This window comes from Chaetura pelagica, unplaced genomic scaffold (assembly GCF_000747805.2).
Source record: "Chaetura pelagica isolate M959 unplaced genomic scaffold, ChaPel_1.0 scaffold24, whole genome shotgun sequence".
Taxonomy (NCBI): domain Eukaryota; kingdom Metazoa; phylum Chordata; class Aves; order Apodiformes; family Apodidae; genus Chaetura; species Chaetura pelagica.
Window position 1 is genome coordinate 3,699,292 of NW_009953077.1, and position 16,502 is coordinate 3,715,793.

General features: G+C 37.9%; 1 protein-coding gene across 1 annotated transcript in view; it reads left to right on the plus strand.

Annotated features, from left to right (window-relative positions):
* Positions 1-16,284, plus strand: part of CENPP (centromere protein P) — a 112,253-nt gene extending 95,969 nt beyond the window's left edge. Inside the window, exons 6-8 of the mRNA XM_009996913.1 lie at positions 13,490-13,569; positions 15,739-15,830; positions 16,163-16,284. Of these exons, the coding sequence (XP_009995215.1) occupies positions 13,490-13,569; positions 15,739-15,830; positions 16,163-16,284 (294 nt within the window). The remainder of the gene's footprint in view (positions 1-13,489; positions 13,570-15,738; positions 15,831-16,162) is intronic.
* Positions 16,285-16,502: the final 218 nt, after the last annotated feature.

Sequence of the window (16,502 nt, forward strand, 5' to 3'; positions counted from 1 at the left end):
AAAGAGTGTCAAAACATGTACAATAATTTTAAGAAAACAGTTCAAAGTTATCTCAGAAATTGCATTTGTTTTTTCAGTGGAGTTAATGAGCTTTCTGATACCCCTTTACTTATGTGTTTTAAGCAGGCAAGTTTATTTTCAGATTGGGCTCTACCAATTTGGTTTTTTTAAGAAAAGTAATAATAGAGATACAGATGTAGAGTGTGTGGCACTCTTACCTTTCAGCAGCACTTTGGGATATTTGAATGAAAGAAAAAAATTCTTGTATCATTTCTTAAGAAAATACATGTATTGCCTGAGCCTGTAACTTGCAGAGGTGTCACTGCAGAGTGTGCTGATGTGTCCCTGTCAGCTTTAACTGGTGTTGTGACAGCACAGGCAATTTCAGCTCTGAGCCTGAGCTACTGGAGTAGGCAGGCTGCAAAGGAGGATGTGTTGTTATGACATTGCTATTGAATTAGCTCCACTAAAGCCTAATCCGTATGTATCTGTTGATCAGACCTATTGCTGTATAGGCAAACATTTTGAGAAAAAAAGAAAACCAATTACTGAGGCTGTGTTTTCCCAGCTGATTTTAATCTAACAATTTTAACACAGAGTCTGTTCAAGACAGCTACCTAATCTTGTGGCTGAGCATCCATAAGCCCAACAGAAATGAATACAACTAAAATGGATGGAAAGAATGGGTGATCAGAATGAGCCTATGGAGTGATGCACAGATACATGTCATACTCCTGCAGAAGTTACCATAAAAGGCATATGAAGTAATGCTGTAGTTTCTTACTTGTCAAGTAAGGAAAATACTAGGATGTAGAAAATGGAGTCATAAGAATTTGGGATAATATGGACCGTATCTCGGAACATAACACATCATGTTTGTTTATAGTATTTGTTATTGTTTATGATGCTTGTTTATTATTTCAGTGACAGACTTGGAGTAGACTCGAAAACGTTTGCAGCAGCTCTGGATGTGTTTGTGTATGTCTTCTTTACTAGTTGCTCATTTTCTCCTTTAAAACATTTTGATACTTCTGTACTGCTTTATTCATAATTCATTTACAAGCATAGCAGTTGCAAGGTAGCTTGTGTTTTGAGTGCTTAAGTGTATGAAATGCTTTAATTACCCGTTTTCCTTTTATGAGTATGTTTTTAAAAGATTGAGTTCACTAAAAGTAACGCAAAGTTGTGCCATAAAACAAAGAAGCAACTTGAATAGAGTATAACTTATTTTTCAATTAACAGGTGTTAAAAAACGTCTATGAAAGCTAACCACATTTTAGCATGAGTCATCAGCTTAGGAACTCTTTGAATAGTGCCATAATGTAAAATCATAGGGGCTTTTTATTTAAAATCATAGGGTTTTTAACCATACCTCTAGAGAATTTGGGAGCTGAGGGCGCAGGCTGTTTGATTTTTATTTTATTTTCAGTTACACTGAAATGTGTAAATTTCTTCAGCCACTGTGTCATGCAAAGTTACTGTTAACTTAAGATTAGTATTTAATATTTTTAAACAACTTAAAATCTTGAAAAGGTCTATTTTTTATTCATATTTCAGTTAGGGGAAGTCTGAGCAGACAAGTCTGTGTAGTGGTTAGAGCAGCAACTCTCAGCCACGGCAAAACCTGTTTTTCTCATAAAATTGAATTAAATAAGAAACATTTTTTTTTCCATCTGTCTTTCTGGGCTGTAAAATGAAATTATTGGCGTTGGTTCTTATGGGATGAAAATTAATTCCTAAATGGAGTAAGTGTTCCCCTGCTCAAAGAACTGGTCCTTTTAACATAATGCACTGCCTGCTGTAATGCCCCAGCATGTTCCCTGTGATGATGCACCACAAGCACCCCAGCAGTACAGCTCTGCAAAGTATTTGAGTAAGAGCAGCATTTGTCTTATCCTGCAAGAGTACATGAGCTTAAATCTCCAGAAATCAAAACAGAAAAATGGGAAAAGCAACTATTGTCTCCAAAATATATCTATATAACAAAATGAAGATGTAATTACATTCAGTACTGATATTTTACCCCTAGCTTAAAGAAAGGCAGCATGACAAACAGTAGAGGTGAAAATTAATTAAAAGATACCACATTTTAACTGTGTTAAGTGACTTGCTGGAAAAGGCTTTTTTTCCCCTACCTACTACACTGGTTATTACAGCAGGTCATAGAATAGCAAAAATGTGTGTGTTTTTTATACTCTGTTTTTGAGGAAAGAATTGATACCTACTTCTTTGTTCACTACTTTTTCTGTATTTTATAGCCTTATATTATGCAGCATGTGTTGTACAAGGTGGAATGCATTGGTCTTGTCAGAAGCATTTGCTGGTTTTGTTTGAAAGTTGCAAGTTTTTATAAGGTACCTTCACAACAAGTACTTTTTTAATGTCACAACTTTGTCTCTTACAAATTGTCAGGAAAGATCCTATGAGTTAATAAGAATTAAACTGTTAGTAATTCTGAATAGGGCAACAGGGTATGTTAGAAATGAGAAGGGTGGTTTTGGAGTTGTAGAGTTATCTATCATTTGAATTATTTTTAAGAGGAATAAATATGTACATAGTCTAGACAGTGCTACTTTTGCACTGGCAACATCAACTGCAAGTAAATGCTAATAGAACAGCTGATTCCATAACAGAGAGGGGAAAAAATAGAATAGGCCAAAGATGAAGAATATGCTGGAGGCCTCCAATGTTAATGTATTTTGGAAGAGTCATCCAGAGGTCTTTCTACAGGGGAAAAAATGAATATTGAAGTAATTCAGAACTACTTTTTAAATAACATTATAGTGCTTGCCTTCCTTTTCAGATGTTTCGTACCTAACAATCAGATTGTGGGTGTGAACCTCACAGTTCCTGCTGTGAGACTCAGCCTGGGATTGGAATGGAGCCTGTCTTTGAGTGTTATATCCTCATCTTTATATATAAGCTGGGGATAACTACATGTTTAAATACTGGGAATGCAAAATCTTCCTTTTGTCTGTTGCTTTGGTTTCCTTTTTTCTTGAACTATTTTTACTCATCTGCCCATTACTTCCAAACTTTTTGATCTTACTCTTTGTTCACTTGTACCCCTCTTGCCTCTTTTTCTTTTTTAACCCTTTTCCTTTTTTCCTACTCTCTTCATTATTGTTACTTCTCTCCCTCTTTTTCTTTAACACCATGTGTATACAATTATATCAAACATTGGATTCTGGGTGCTTCTTATATGACTTTTATTTTTTGTCCTATTAATATACCTCAAATAAGTAATAGAATCACAGAATGTTTTTGTTGCTCCAAGCCCCATCCAGCCTGGCCTTGAACACTTCCAGGGAGGGGTCAGCCACAGATTCTCTGGGCAACCTGTGCCAGTGTCTCCCCAGCCTCATAGTGAAGAATTTCTTCCTGATGTCTACTCTAAACCTACCCTCTTCCTGGAGGGGAGAGGAGCCCAAAAAATTATAGCTTCATTAATTGCTGCTTGAATTATAATGCTGAAAATGTCTGCACTGTTGCTTCTATTGAAAGAATATGATAAAGTCCTTTTTGCAAAGCACACTGAACTCGAACTCCAACAGTCCTGAAGTCATTCTGCAATCTAGATCCATGATCATTCCATCTGGAGTAGCCAGTTGCTCAGGCCAAACAGTGGCATTTTGCCACTGGTCTGTGTGGAAAACAGCCAGTAGCTGCAGGGAGAGTTTGTGGAGGAATTTGGGCTGAGTGTAGCCAGGGACAAGAGAGGCTGAAGGCTTCTTGTGCTTCCTTAGATCCAACAGTGTAAAAGCCCATTGTGGCAGGGGCTGGAGCTCCAGTATCCACACTGCAAACCTGCATTATTGTACAGCTTTCTGTGCTTAAGTTAGTTCTAGCTGCTTGTTAGTACACAGCTGCCAGAAGGAAAACCTTAAACATGCAGCAGGTTTATGTGCAGTAATGTGGGTGTTACTTCAGTTCCTTAGAGTTTTAAATATACAAGAGAATTAAACTGTCTGAAAAACTGAAGTAGGAAGAAAAAAAAAAAAGAGAAAGTTAAACTGTAATCTTAGCTAGTTTTCTTTTAGCTGGACTTGTACAAGAGCAAAATTTTTGTTACCACTGGTTGTTTGAAACGTTTCTGCAATGCCAGCCATTTAAATTAAAATTTTAAAATGCCTCCTATTTGCATTGAAAGTGAATGAATTACACTGGCAGCTAGTATCAGTGTTACTTCTTGGTGTTGTAGCAGTACCTAGCAATAAAACAAATATTTATACACACAGATCACAGTACATTCCTGGTGACTGCAACTTTGGCATTTAAAAACCAAATAAGGTGGAGCATAAGAATGTGTTTTTCCCTGGCAGTTGTATGTGATTTCTCCTAGTGGATAGAGTAAAGAATTCTCATCACTGCCCTAAATTCTTATGTACTTGGCAGTATAGAAATATTTTACTCAAAATCATCCTTCTTCAGAGAGATTTTAGTCTAAGGTATACTGCAGAGTTCCAGAGTGAATAGCATTAAGGTTTTTCAATGTAATCATAGTTCCTTAATCTTTTTCTGTTTTGTTGTTTGGGTTTTTGCTGCTTTCATGTGGAAGTAATTTAGTAGATCAAAGTTTAAGGATAGTTGACCATTTTTATGAGCCTGTTATTTATCAGTGGATTGACAACTTTACACCTTTACACATAAAATAATTATGAATTGTTAAACATCGTTACGCACTATAAAACTACTTGTTCAGGTCTTCTCAAGGGTATTTCCTGTGTCACTCTTGTTTATATTAAGAAACTGAAATGTCATGCTTTTGGCAGCCAGATTTAAAGAACTGCATTTGAGTACTGCATTAAAGGTATTTCATGGGTCCTTCAGGGTCTTTTCAGCTGGACTGGCTCCTTCTCTTGTTAATAGCTACAGGCATGTCAGCATTTCATGGTAATATTTATTTTCACATAGGCAGAATATTTGAGGCAACGGATTGTTGTTAATAACCAGACAAATGAAAGCTATCAAGATGTAATACTTTGTAGAACCAGTAAAAGAGGACATTTTGTGGCAAAGATCTTAACCTAACTACAGGATATGTTTTTATAGAACACTTCACTTTTCATGTCATGGAGATGTTAAACCTTTTTTGATACTCAGAAATAATAGTAATAATAATACCACCACCACAATGGTATGTGTGAAAATAAATACTTATTTATATAAGAATGCATTTTACATGCATATCTGGATATGTTTTAAGTTTAAAATATCTGATGGTTAGATAAAGGAGTATTATTGTACTAAATGCAGTAGGGAATTATGCTATGGACTTTGTCACTCATCCACTGGGTGGAACTAAAATAGAAGCATATCTTTATTCTTGAGTGCAAGTCACACGATAAGATTGTTTGGTTTTGTGCAAACACAGATTGCACCTTTGTCACTGGTGCCCAGTACAGCTACTTGCTTCTTAAGACACGAAGGTGACAGCAATGATACAGGCTTGGGGAAGAGTGGCTGGAAAGTTGTCCAGCAGGAAAGGACCTGTGGGTGCTAGTGCACAGCTGGCTTAACATGAGTCAGGAGTGTGCCCAGATAGTCAAGAAGGTCCCCATTGTTCTTGCTTTGAGTTTCTTTCTGCAGAGGGAGGGAAGTAAGTATTGATGCCACACAGCAACTGGTGATGTCTCTTTTGAGTACTGGCTGATTATATGAACTGACTCGCTGACAGGTACATTATCTTGGTAGGGATACTGTTACCAATGGGCAGCTGTTCTTCTAATTGTAGAAATTAATGGATTTTACTGGTTATCAGTAGTTGACTGACTCTGGCCCTTCCTTAACTGTTCACTTCTATCCTACCTGATCCACAGTCAAGATGAAATAATCACAACAGTGAATGATCAGCATAAGCTGAATAACATGTTGAAAAACTTTTTAAATCAAGCTTTTAAAAAAGTAAATGCGTAACATTGAGCTTATTCAGATGAACTAGGTGTTCTTCATTTTGTCCTATGATTTATTTTTTTCAAATGAATCTGAGTACTTGGAAAAAAACTAACACAACTTCAGAGCCAAGTCATTAACTAAATTCAGATGCTTTTATTTATGTAATGTTTAAAATCTGCTGTCTGGGCAAGTTTGATAATATAAACCGTACAAAAGCAAGTTGGGTCACATTTGATATTCAACTTTTCTCTGGTATTTCAAATCTAAGCTGCTTTATGCAGTCATAGACCCTTTTGCATCGAAAAAGCTTAGAGAGGATCTTGCAGGATCTTCTAGACACAAAAATATCTAAAGATTTATAAAGCAACTTGCTTCTGTTGTAATGGAAGAAAACATAAATTTAAATTCTCTCCTTAAAAAAATTCTTCTGGTTTGCTTTCTTCATATTATTGAAAAACTGGCTCACAATTACTTCTTCCCAAATTGTTGATTCTTCATGCTCTTCTGTAATATGGCACAGTAAAGAATTTCCTCTTAATATCTAACTTAAATACTCCCTCTTCCAGTTTTGATCCATTTCCCCTTGTCCTCTCACTACAAGCCCTTGAAAAAAGTCCCCCCCCCCTGGTTTCCTGTAGCCCCTTCAGGTGCTGGAGGGCTGCTATAAGGTCACCCTGGAGCCTTCTCTTCTCCAGGCTGAACATTCCTGACTCTCTCAGCCTGGCTCCTTTCTAGTCGCTTGCCCATGGCCCCAGTGTAACCTTCAGATTTGCCAGATGTCTGTCTCCAAGAGAGTGGCATTAATTGGTAAAGCTCATTTTGGAAACCAGGGGTAGTGCAAGGGTGTCCCTTGGAGAAATGTGAAGCCTCTGAAGACAGTGTGAACAGCTCTGCAAGTCTTTTGAGCTGTTCTGGAGACTTGTTTTCTAATTTCCAGTATGCCTGTTTACTATAGAAACAAACATGGAATAAAGTACATGCTTTTGCTTTTATAAAAACTTGGTTTGCAAATGTGCAGCCATCATTGGTCAGGAGTGCAAATTTTCATGAACTAGTGAAAATCTTTTGTCTTGACAATCTTAAAAAGAAGTAACGGAGAGAAGACTCATCTCTTCCCCAGGGAGAAAAAAAAGTTTAAAAAATAAATAAATAAATCTGCCAACTTCTATGCTTGCTAAGTGTTTATTATGTATCCCCTCCTGTTCTTTCCAAGGTTTCATTTTCATTTAATTCTATTGGAAAAATAAAACTCTAGTATGTATTTAATTTATTCCTAGTCTTCTGTAATTAATTTGCAGATAAACATCTGGTTACCATATGGCAAAGTAATACTGAAAGGAATGCTTTGTAAGAGACACAGCAGTATGTGGACTTGGGCCTACATAATGCTGGTTTAGCTCTTCTGTAGACATACAGCCTCAATCCAATAATAAAAACACAGTACTATGGTAAATTAACAGTGACATAAGGAACAGTGACAGACTGAGTCATGTACTGTAGAACCATGGTTGAATCCAGCATGAAAAATAATGTTACGGAAATGTGAAAGAAGGAAAATAAATGGCAATAAAAATAGAGTAGGGGCCAAAAAAGGGAAGCTTGTAACCAACTGACAGGTAAAAAGAAGAAAAAGAACAAAGCAAAGAAACATAATTGGCAAGTTTCTAATGCTACAAGAGTTTGGGCTGGTGATGAGCAAGAAGAGTTCCTCTCAGTCAGTTTCAGGTACTAGTGTAGAGCAGTGACTTACCCCTTAAGAGACAGCTGTAAGATTGAGTTGTAGCAATTCAATTCACTCTTGAGTTACAGATGTGGTCTGCTAAAAACCCCACAGTGCTGGAACTAGGTGGATGCAGAGCAATTTTCATTCAAGTAACCAACTGTACATTTACTGGTGGAGGAAACTAGGCATAACCTGAGCTTGTAAGGAAATTCTAGTAGACGTTTACTGCAAAGATTTATTCTGTCCATGGTGGTGTTCACTGTTACTCCTCAAGTCTGCCCCCAGAATTATTCTTTCCTCTGCTGAAAAGGGAGCATGAATGTTGCTTGTATCACTTGGGCTTTTAGTTTTAGAAGAAGGGAACTGAGCAACATTTAAGATGTAAAATGGCTGCAATATAGGCAAAACTGCTTTTGGGTTGTGCAGTTCTTTTTGCAAACTTGTTCTTTGGTTCTGGTCGCACTTGTAGTTTTGTGTAATTTGCATAATACATCACCAGCAAGACTGTTTTACTGGAGTGAAATGTTTACTTCGTTGGGAAGATGGAAGATGTGATTATTCTGAGACATAATTACAAGTGGTGAGGTTTCATAAATCCATTTTACAAATACAGTGTTTTTATGCCATGTAATTTAGTTGGAGGGGAAAACTGCATTAGCTTTTCTTGGTTCCTTTAATTGCAGAAAATTAGAAACTTCATGGTGGCTTTTGAGATCTTTGTGCTTTGAACTCTCAAGGTGCTATTCTTTGAATAAAGACACTGATTCTAGCCCTTGGAAAACACTTTAGGCAGTTTTCAGTGTAGACATGAAGGAAATATTGCATGCAAGAACACATTTATAAAATGTTTCTTCTATAAAATTCTGTAATTCATATTTTATTATTTAAGAACAGGTTTTGTCAAAGTTTTTCTCCTGCAGTAGGAGATACAACTTATTTTCATAGGTGTAATTTATTATATACCCCAGTTGCTTCAAATTTATGTTTGTGCTTATCAAAAAATAAAAGTATGTTGTCATCTTCCTAAGCATATGATCATGATCTGATGGAAGCTGACCTCTGTATTGCTAATAATGTTCATAGTTAATACTCTGAGATTTAGTTAAACACAGTCTGTTTCCAGAAAAGATTGGCATCCTTTATTCTAATTTAAATAATTTGCCTTAGGTTACAACACTGTTATCTTTCAGGCACAGACCAAACTGTCTTTGTCTTCACAAGGCCACATGAAGTGGCAGAGCAGAAGCTAATAGTACAGCCCACTTGAGCATCTTGCTGTAAGAATGTGTTGTGGTGGACACAGAGCTTAGTTTGGTGCTGAGGCTTCAGCAATACCTGCTTCCTAGCATGGATATTTGAGTTTAGCCCTGAACAAAAAAAAATCTGGTCAAGTAGAGCTATATTGATGTTAGATTTCTGTGTACTCAAGGCTGAATCTCATTATGACCAAATGGCCAACTACAAAATATTTAAGCACACATAGCCCTCTCCAAAAAATCAGTGTTGTTAATCCAACAGATACTGGACTTTGATGTACATTTTCTTTAAATTCAAGTATAAAAGTGAATAGAATGTACACAGCATTATTAGGCTTTAAAGCATCTTTAACATTTTAAGTATTAATAGATCTCTACATGAGAATAGGCAATAAATGGAGGCTTGTATCTTGTGGGATAACTGTAAAATTATACTAGAGTGCAGAAGGTGGAATTGATCGAGTGGGTTTTGTGCAGGGCCAGCTACAGTTTGAGACATAGAGAAATAGTCTGTTATGTTAAGTGTTTTTGGTGTTCCGTATGCTTTAGTATAGAGGGAAGTTAGAATGAGAGATTTTTTTTTCTTGAACCTAGTTATTCAAATGATTTAAAGAATGCTACCTCAGCAATTACATATTGTGTTATATGTTGTATTGTAAATGCACAGTTTTGTGGCACATAAGGACATGGTTTAGTGGTGGCAATGTTAGGTTTACAGTTTGTCTCAATTATTTTAAAGGTCTTTCAAATCAAATTCTGTGATTATCTATCACAAACTCATATGATGCATAGAGACAGATAAAGCAAGGAGTGGGACTCTGATTCCCAAAGTATGCTATTATGAGACACTGCCTTAACTGGGACACTGATAAAACTTCCTTGCACTAGAAACTAAAATTAAAAAAATACTGATTTTTAGTGAGATCCCAGTTCTGCATTGCTCTGAGTAAGGGAATAGCAAGACCATTGCTCCAAATCCAGTAGACAATAATGGTGTAACTCTGGGCAGATTGTTTTTTTAATGTTCCTCTGTTGCTGCTAAACCCAGAGAAAGAGGCTGGCAGAGAGCACAGCTACTCTGAACTATGACTGTCCCATCTGGAGCATGCAGGGCAGTGCACAGGGATGACTTCCTACTGGATGGCTGCCTAAGTGATGAAGCTGAATGTTTGCAGTGGGCAGCAGACTGTTGGCAGTGGGTTGGATTTGTTTAATGCTTCTGGAATCTAATAATCTCATTATTGGTATTCTACAGTAGCTAGAATTTTAATCAAATTTGCAAATAGTTTGTATTTGAATCCTGAAGTTATGTTGATATAATTATTTAAGGCCTTGATGCCATCACTGTGTGTATGATTTCAGTGGAGCAAAACATACATATATAATCACTTTGAATCAGACCCTAAATGGAGCATCTTTGGTAAATGTAGAAGTAGCTTACAGCTATGGAGGGACTTAGCAGCACAACTTGCTTAGCACTCTTTGTATACAGTCCTTACAAAGTGGGAGTTCAAAATTAGTAGGAAGTGTGACCTATTGTTCCATTGAAGAGCAGAGTAGCCTGTGTTTTTCATAAGTGGGTTAGAAGCAAATTTGTCTGCTTTTAATATATCTTCTGCCTTGCCAGTTTTGCTTTGCATTCTTAGTCAGGGCTCTTAAGCTGATTTTCCTTAGAACAGTTTTAGTAAAGAGAAAATTGCAGTGCATTTGTAAACAGCTGAAGATTAATGTATTTTGTTTAAAAACAGATACTACAAGTTTATTCACTCAGATGGCTCCTTGTGTGTGTGAAATCTGTCATGGGAGAAAGGGAAGACTGTGTATTCCATCATGATGGTTGTCCCTTTGTGATTTAAGACTATTTTTGTTTTAGACAAAAGTTCCCATAAGATTCCCTGCTTGGACTCCTGAAGGAGCTGGAAAAACGATTTCCTCTCAGAAGTAATAATAGCATGGGCTTTTGGTTTTGATCATGGACTGACATTTAAAAGTCATCTGAGGAAAGATATTTCTTTATTAAAGCCAGGTTTTGCCTAATGCAGTCACAGCTGATCTTTCCCATCTGATGCTGTGCTACTTGGTGTGAGAGCTTTCAGTTGCCTGGTGACCACTTTACGAGGTCCCATAAGAGTTACTGGCTTTCCCTAGGGACCCTTCAGTGAATCAGGTCATTCAGTTGCCCTGGTCATTGCTCAGCTTTGCTTTTCCCCTCCCTTAGAAAATTGACTCTTGCAGAGCAGAGAAGATGAGGTGATAATCTGGTCCCCATAAAGTGTATTGGGCACTTCAGTTCTGGCAAGACTGACGCTGCTTGTGCAGGGCAGCTGCCTGTATTTTCATTTAGGTGCCAGATCCCCGTGTTTTACCTGTGGGTTATGGATATGACATTGTATATGTGGAATATGAAGGGCAGACTGTGTGTCTGCATTTCCTGGGTTTTATTCCCTGAATGTTTTAACATTGCTTGTGTAATTCTGGGTGCAGTAGTTTTGCTTCCTGCTTCCACTGCATGATCACCCAAAGGAGTCTCCCTTGGGTGAGACAGGCAGACACCCCCGTACCAGGGGCTGGTCGAGGTCCTACTCTGTGCCACTGCTATGGCACCAGTTTTAGCATGTAATACACCTGGAGACAGATGTAGGTATTTGTGTTTTGGCTTTCAGTATGTTTTCTGGATTGCTAAAATAGGATCTTCCCTTTCGAGAAGCTGGATTTTATCCCAAATCCTGTGAATTTCACACAAGATCAGATTATCACAGCATGCAGATAGATTGCCAAAACCCTGGCATTTCCTTTAGGCACAGAATAACCTCTTCTTGTGCTCAGGGCTCACCAACGTCCTCTCTCCCAAGAACAAGGAAGCTTTTGAGATACTTCTGGTTTCTGTACAACATAAAATACCACCGAGCAGCTGGGGTAGATGGCTAGATGGTAGATTATGGCAGCTACACAGCAACTCCCAAACAAGGCATGGGTGCGTTTTACAGTGGCTTGAACACTGGAGCTCCTATGTAGTGCATCTGATCTCTTTTCTCCTGTGATTCTCAAAGATCTCAGTCTGGGTGAATGAAGGTTAAACCTGTAGATATGAACTAATCCTAAATTTCTAGTATTTTGCAACCTAGAGCTAAGGAGATCTGATACCAGGCAAATGAGGGCAGTTAGAGAATATCAAAGACATGGGTTATTGAGAAGGAAAGCGTGAAAATTTTCTTTTATTTTGCCATATGGAGGAGTCCTTAGATCAGCCACGGTTTCATGCTGTAACTGCCATGCACGTTGTTGCCCCTTATGTGTCTTTGTTCCCAGGATAATTCATGGCCTTTATCCACATGGTAAATACAGCCCTAGTTACTTTGTAGAAACAAAACCCGGCAAATTCCATGTGTTTTATGTCATTTGGCATTCTGCACAAACCGTCTTCAGTGTGTCATAAATTCCTAAACCAGAGCAAGGTCACATCTGGTAGCAATTTCAGTCTGCCAGATGAGGCGTAATCCTATAAAACCCGACTCATTTTCTCCAGTGCTTTTCAAAGACAAGCTCTCCTGCTCCCTTTCCATGAGACCATGAGCGCTGTACAATGATTGTGGCTGATGGATTTTTCACACTTTATAAACTGCAGGTTTTGGAACACAGCTTTGTATGCAGTACATAACCCAGTGCAAGTAACAGTGTTGAAGTCCTCACAGTAACAGGCATTGCCTAGGTTCTGTTCTCTTCTGCAACAGCATGTCTCCGCAGGATGCAGGAACTGTGTTCTTCCTTTGTATTTTGATGTGTGTACATCTCCTCATATTCTGAGGGACCTCTCACCTGACATACTGCAGCATTTCTACAGAATCCATGCCTCAACACTACTCTGCTTTTTGTTTTCCATGCTTTTAAAATAGTTAAAGCAGAAATTATGTGTAATTCAAGACATACATGTTGAAGACTCTACAGTAATAGAAGAACTAACAAAGTAATGGAACAATGATCAATCCTTGCACACTCTAGTGACCAAAAACAGTTCTAATACCCAGTAAAATGGAGTTTAATAGTAGTCAGTAGTTTTATATGTTTTATCAATTTCCGTTGTCCCATTATATCTTGGTAACAGTGGTTACTTAGGTATCTCATTGCCTTTATTACTTTATACTTTCAAAGCACTGTATGGAACTTGGTGATGCCATTTCTCAAAAGTAGCTAAATGGAGTATGCTAGTAAGGGGGTTGGGTTTTTTTGTTAAACTGATGTATTATAATGTTATTCAACAAAATTAATAGACTTTAGTTAAAAAATATTATTCCAAGGTTTCCTACATCTTGCATAAGGCTTCAAGGCCTGTTTGTAGAGGTGTACAATACTGGTTTTTTTCTCTGAGGTGGCCAAATTTAAGTATCTCTTGGTATCACATGCATGTTACTAAAAAAAGACCAAACCATCAAAACTTACAAAGCATGTGTCAGAATTTTAAACAATTAGTAGTGTTACTCTTGACTATTAAAAATGCAAGCTACAAGTGGCAACATATTAAAATCCACTGCATCTGGAAAGCCCTAGCTAGAAACCACCTTGTCTGCTGTGATTCTTCTGCCCTAATTTATACTCTTTTGAACCTGTTTATTCACAGACCAAATATCCTGATGTTGTGATCCTTCCAGAAGGACTGTTGGGAGACTATATGATTCTAAGAAACCCCAAACTTTCTGGGTAAGACAATAATTACATTTCTTGATTTGTGCAGATAAAAGGATTATGAAATGCATGTTGACAACTTATAGATGATCAGTGTTCTTGAGCATTAAATCACTCTTTGCTTTATAATGCCTCTAATCACAAGAGATTAGATGATGTGGGTTACGTTTTAGGGCTATAACCACACGTTCAAAACAGGAGAAAAAGAAAAAAAACAACCCAAAAATGTATGCACAGGTTGTGTGCATGTGGCCTTGCTAGGTAAGTCAATCAATTGTATTGCTGCCATGTGTACCCGCTCTTTTAAAAAGCTATGTGAAAAAAGCTCATGCTGCAATGCAGAGTCTAAATTAAAAGTTCAGGAATGGGGGCTGTCCCCTCCCTCTCATGCATCAGAAAATGTCACGTTCAGCTGGATTGGTTCCATCTTGGTTTTCTTTCTGCATTACATGGGCAGAACAGATGCTGAGGCCCAAGTCCCTCTTAGTGCAACAGGGTAGGTCCCCAGCAGCTCCCCTGGGAGATAAGGCAGGATTTTCTAGCCCTGGGGAAGGAGCTTGTCCCTTCCTGTGGGCAGGGCCAGCGTGGCAGCCTGTCAGTAACAGCTTATCCTTCCTGCTGTGGTCAGAGGTGCCAAGAGCACAAGTCACTGAGGCAAAGACAGACAATTCTTTCATCTTGTCATTCAAGAATGGAAATAAAGTTAGTTACCATGTCAGTGAAAGCAACTGTAGCTGTATTTTTCCATTGTCTTAGAAGGAAATCAGAGGAAGGATGGGATAATTGCACTGCTAGTTGTTATTATTGCCCTACCACACATGCTGGGTTTGCTTGGGCTCCCTGCTAGACATGTACTGGCATGTTTGGGTTTTTAAATTGAGAAAAAATAGTCACTGAAGTTGCATGTTTAAGACACTGTAACTGTTCCTGTCAGGAATTCTTTAAGGGCCTAGAAAAGTAACTATTTTGTGAAGGGATCAGACCAATTCTTCTATTACATCTTTGCTGTAACAAGCATTAATTTATATAGAAACAACTGGAAATCACAGCTCCATTCATATTTGTGCAAAAAAAACATAATAGATAGTGCTGTCGTGGTTTTGCCAAATCTACTAGTTGAAACTAAATGCTTTAACCCCAGGTTGCTGAAATGAATTGTTGTTAGACCATCACAGTTAGAAAATAAGCTGGTTTATTTTAGTTTCTCTTCATGTTGACAGATGCCAAGTTCCATTACACATCTGTAATTATGAAATGCAAGAATTGAAAATTATTTCAGTGGGTTGGTAGAAAAATACACTTGCATATTAATTTGTTTGCAAGATCTCTGAACAAGCTGTGCTTAAATTCTTAAAGGATTTTAACAATGAAGTGGCAAATGGCTGACAAATTCTATTTAAAGGAAACTTGTAGTCATGATTGGTCAACCACTGAGAAAAGGGAGCTTATTCCTCACAGTGACTTATGTGCAGACCAGCTTTGGGTTTGGAAACCCTTCCTTCCAATAAGGAATACTGCTAAAAGCAGGGACTGGAGGGGAATACAAAAAGCAGTAAGGCAGATGGGATGTTAGAAAGCAAAACTCTTGGAGTAATTATGGTTAAGATTTTTTATTTTGGGGGGGGGGGGGGTTTTAATTAAAAGTAAACAAATGCAGGTATCTAGGTTTTGGGTATATTTATCCCTGTGTGTTATTCTGAAATGGCCATGAGCAGTATCAGGACCCAGATCACTATTTATGCACACACTTCTGAACAACATTCTTGCTTTCATCCTGTATCTAAGCTCAGTACGTGTCCCCAGGTGCAGATATTCTGTTAAGGAGTGGGGCAGGGGATGCTAGCTCTCCTTTTCTTTCCTGGCTTGTTTTTTTTACCATTGCACTATGGAAACTGGCCATTCATGAGACAATGAAAAGAACCAGAGGAAAATCCTTGGGGTTCCAAATTTGGATGTGCCTGAACCCTTTCCTTGCCAATAAATGACCAGTTTTTCCTTGGTTCAAATACAAGTATTTCTGATTCCCAAATATAGAGGTGGCTAAGCTGTGTTAGTTGAGGTGACACTTGTTCCAGAGTATCATGAGTGTGCACCTCCCAAATACTGTACTTTCAGCTTTCAAGAAACCCTGAAGACAGTTGCCTAGTTAACACTTCACTAACATGTCTCTGCACATGTATACAGGTTTGAATTAGTGATTGTTTGGAAGATACATATGGATCAAGAAGGGAGAACTACGCCTGTTCTAGACCTTCTAACTAAAGTACCAGAGCAAGGTAAGGCCATTCACTTCAGACACCCTTCCTGAGCTTTGAAGTAGGATGCCTGTCCCCTTTTGTGCCCAGCATCTCTAGATAAAATGGAAATCAACTTGCAGAGCCCAACCAGGCAAAGCAATCCAAATTTAGCAAGCAGCTAAATGTATAATTTAATATAGTATAACAATAGCAAGCACCTCCTGTATAATTTAAATGGAGTTACCAAACAACTATGTCTTCCCCTTCTAGAGAGCAGGCAACAGTTTCATCAGAAATGCAACACTGGCAGCTGCTTTCAGGAATAGTACAACTGTGTGAAAATAATGGTCATTGTTCTGGTTTTCTTGCAGTCTTGGACCAGAAGATGGCAACCACTGACAATGCTCCCACCCGCTTCCGAAGCCTGCTGCTGTTGTTTGGGATTGAGACAGCTATTGAGAATCTGATCAAAGTGGTTGGCCTCCACAAATGAACACCAGCATGGCTTACACCAGGTAGCATTTTCAAAGGTCATTTTAATTAGGATATTGTGTTACACAGTCTATAATTTTATTGAATATAAACATTAAGTTATTTTCCATTTAGAAACCATACTCATAAAACATGCTATCTGTACAATTATGGCACGTTATATATAAATTGTCATGACATGAAAATAAATACAGCCATTTAAATACAAAAATGCCAAAT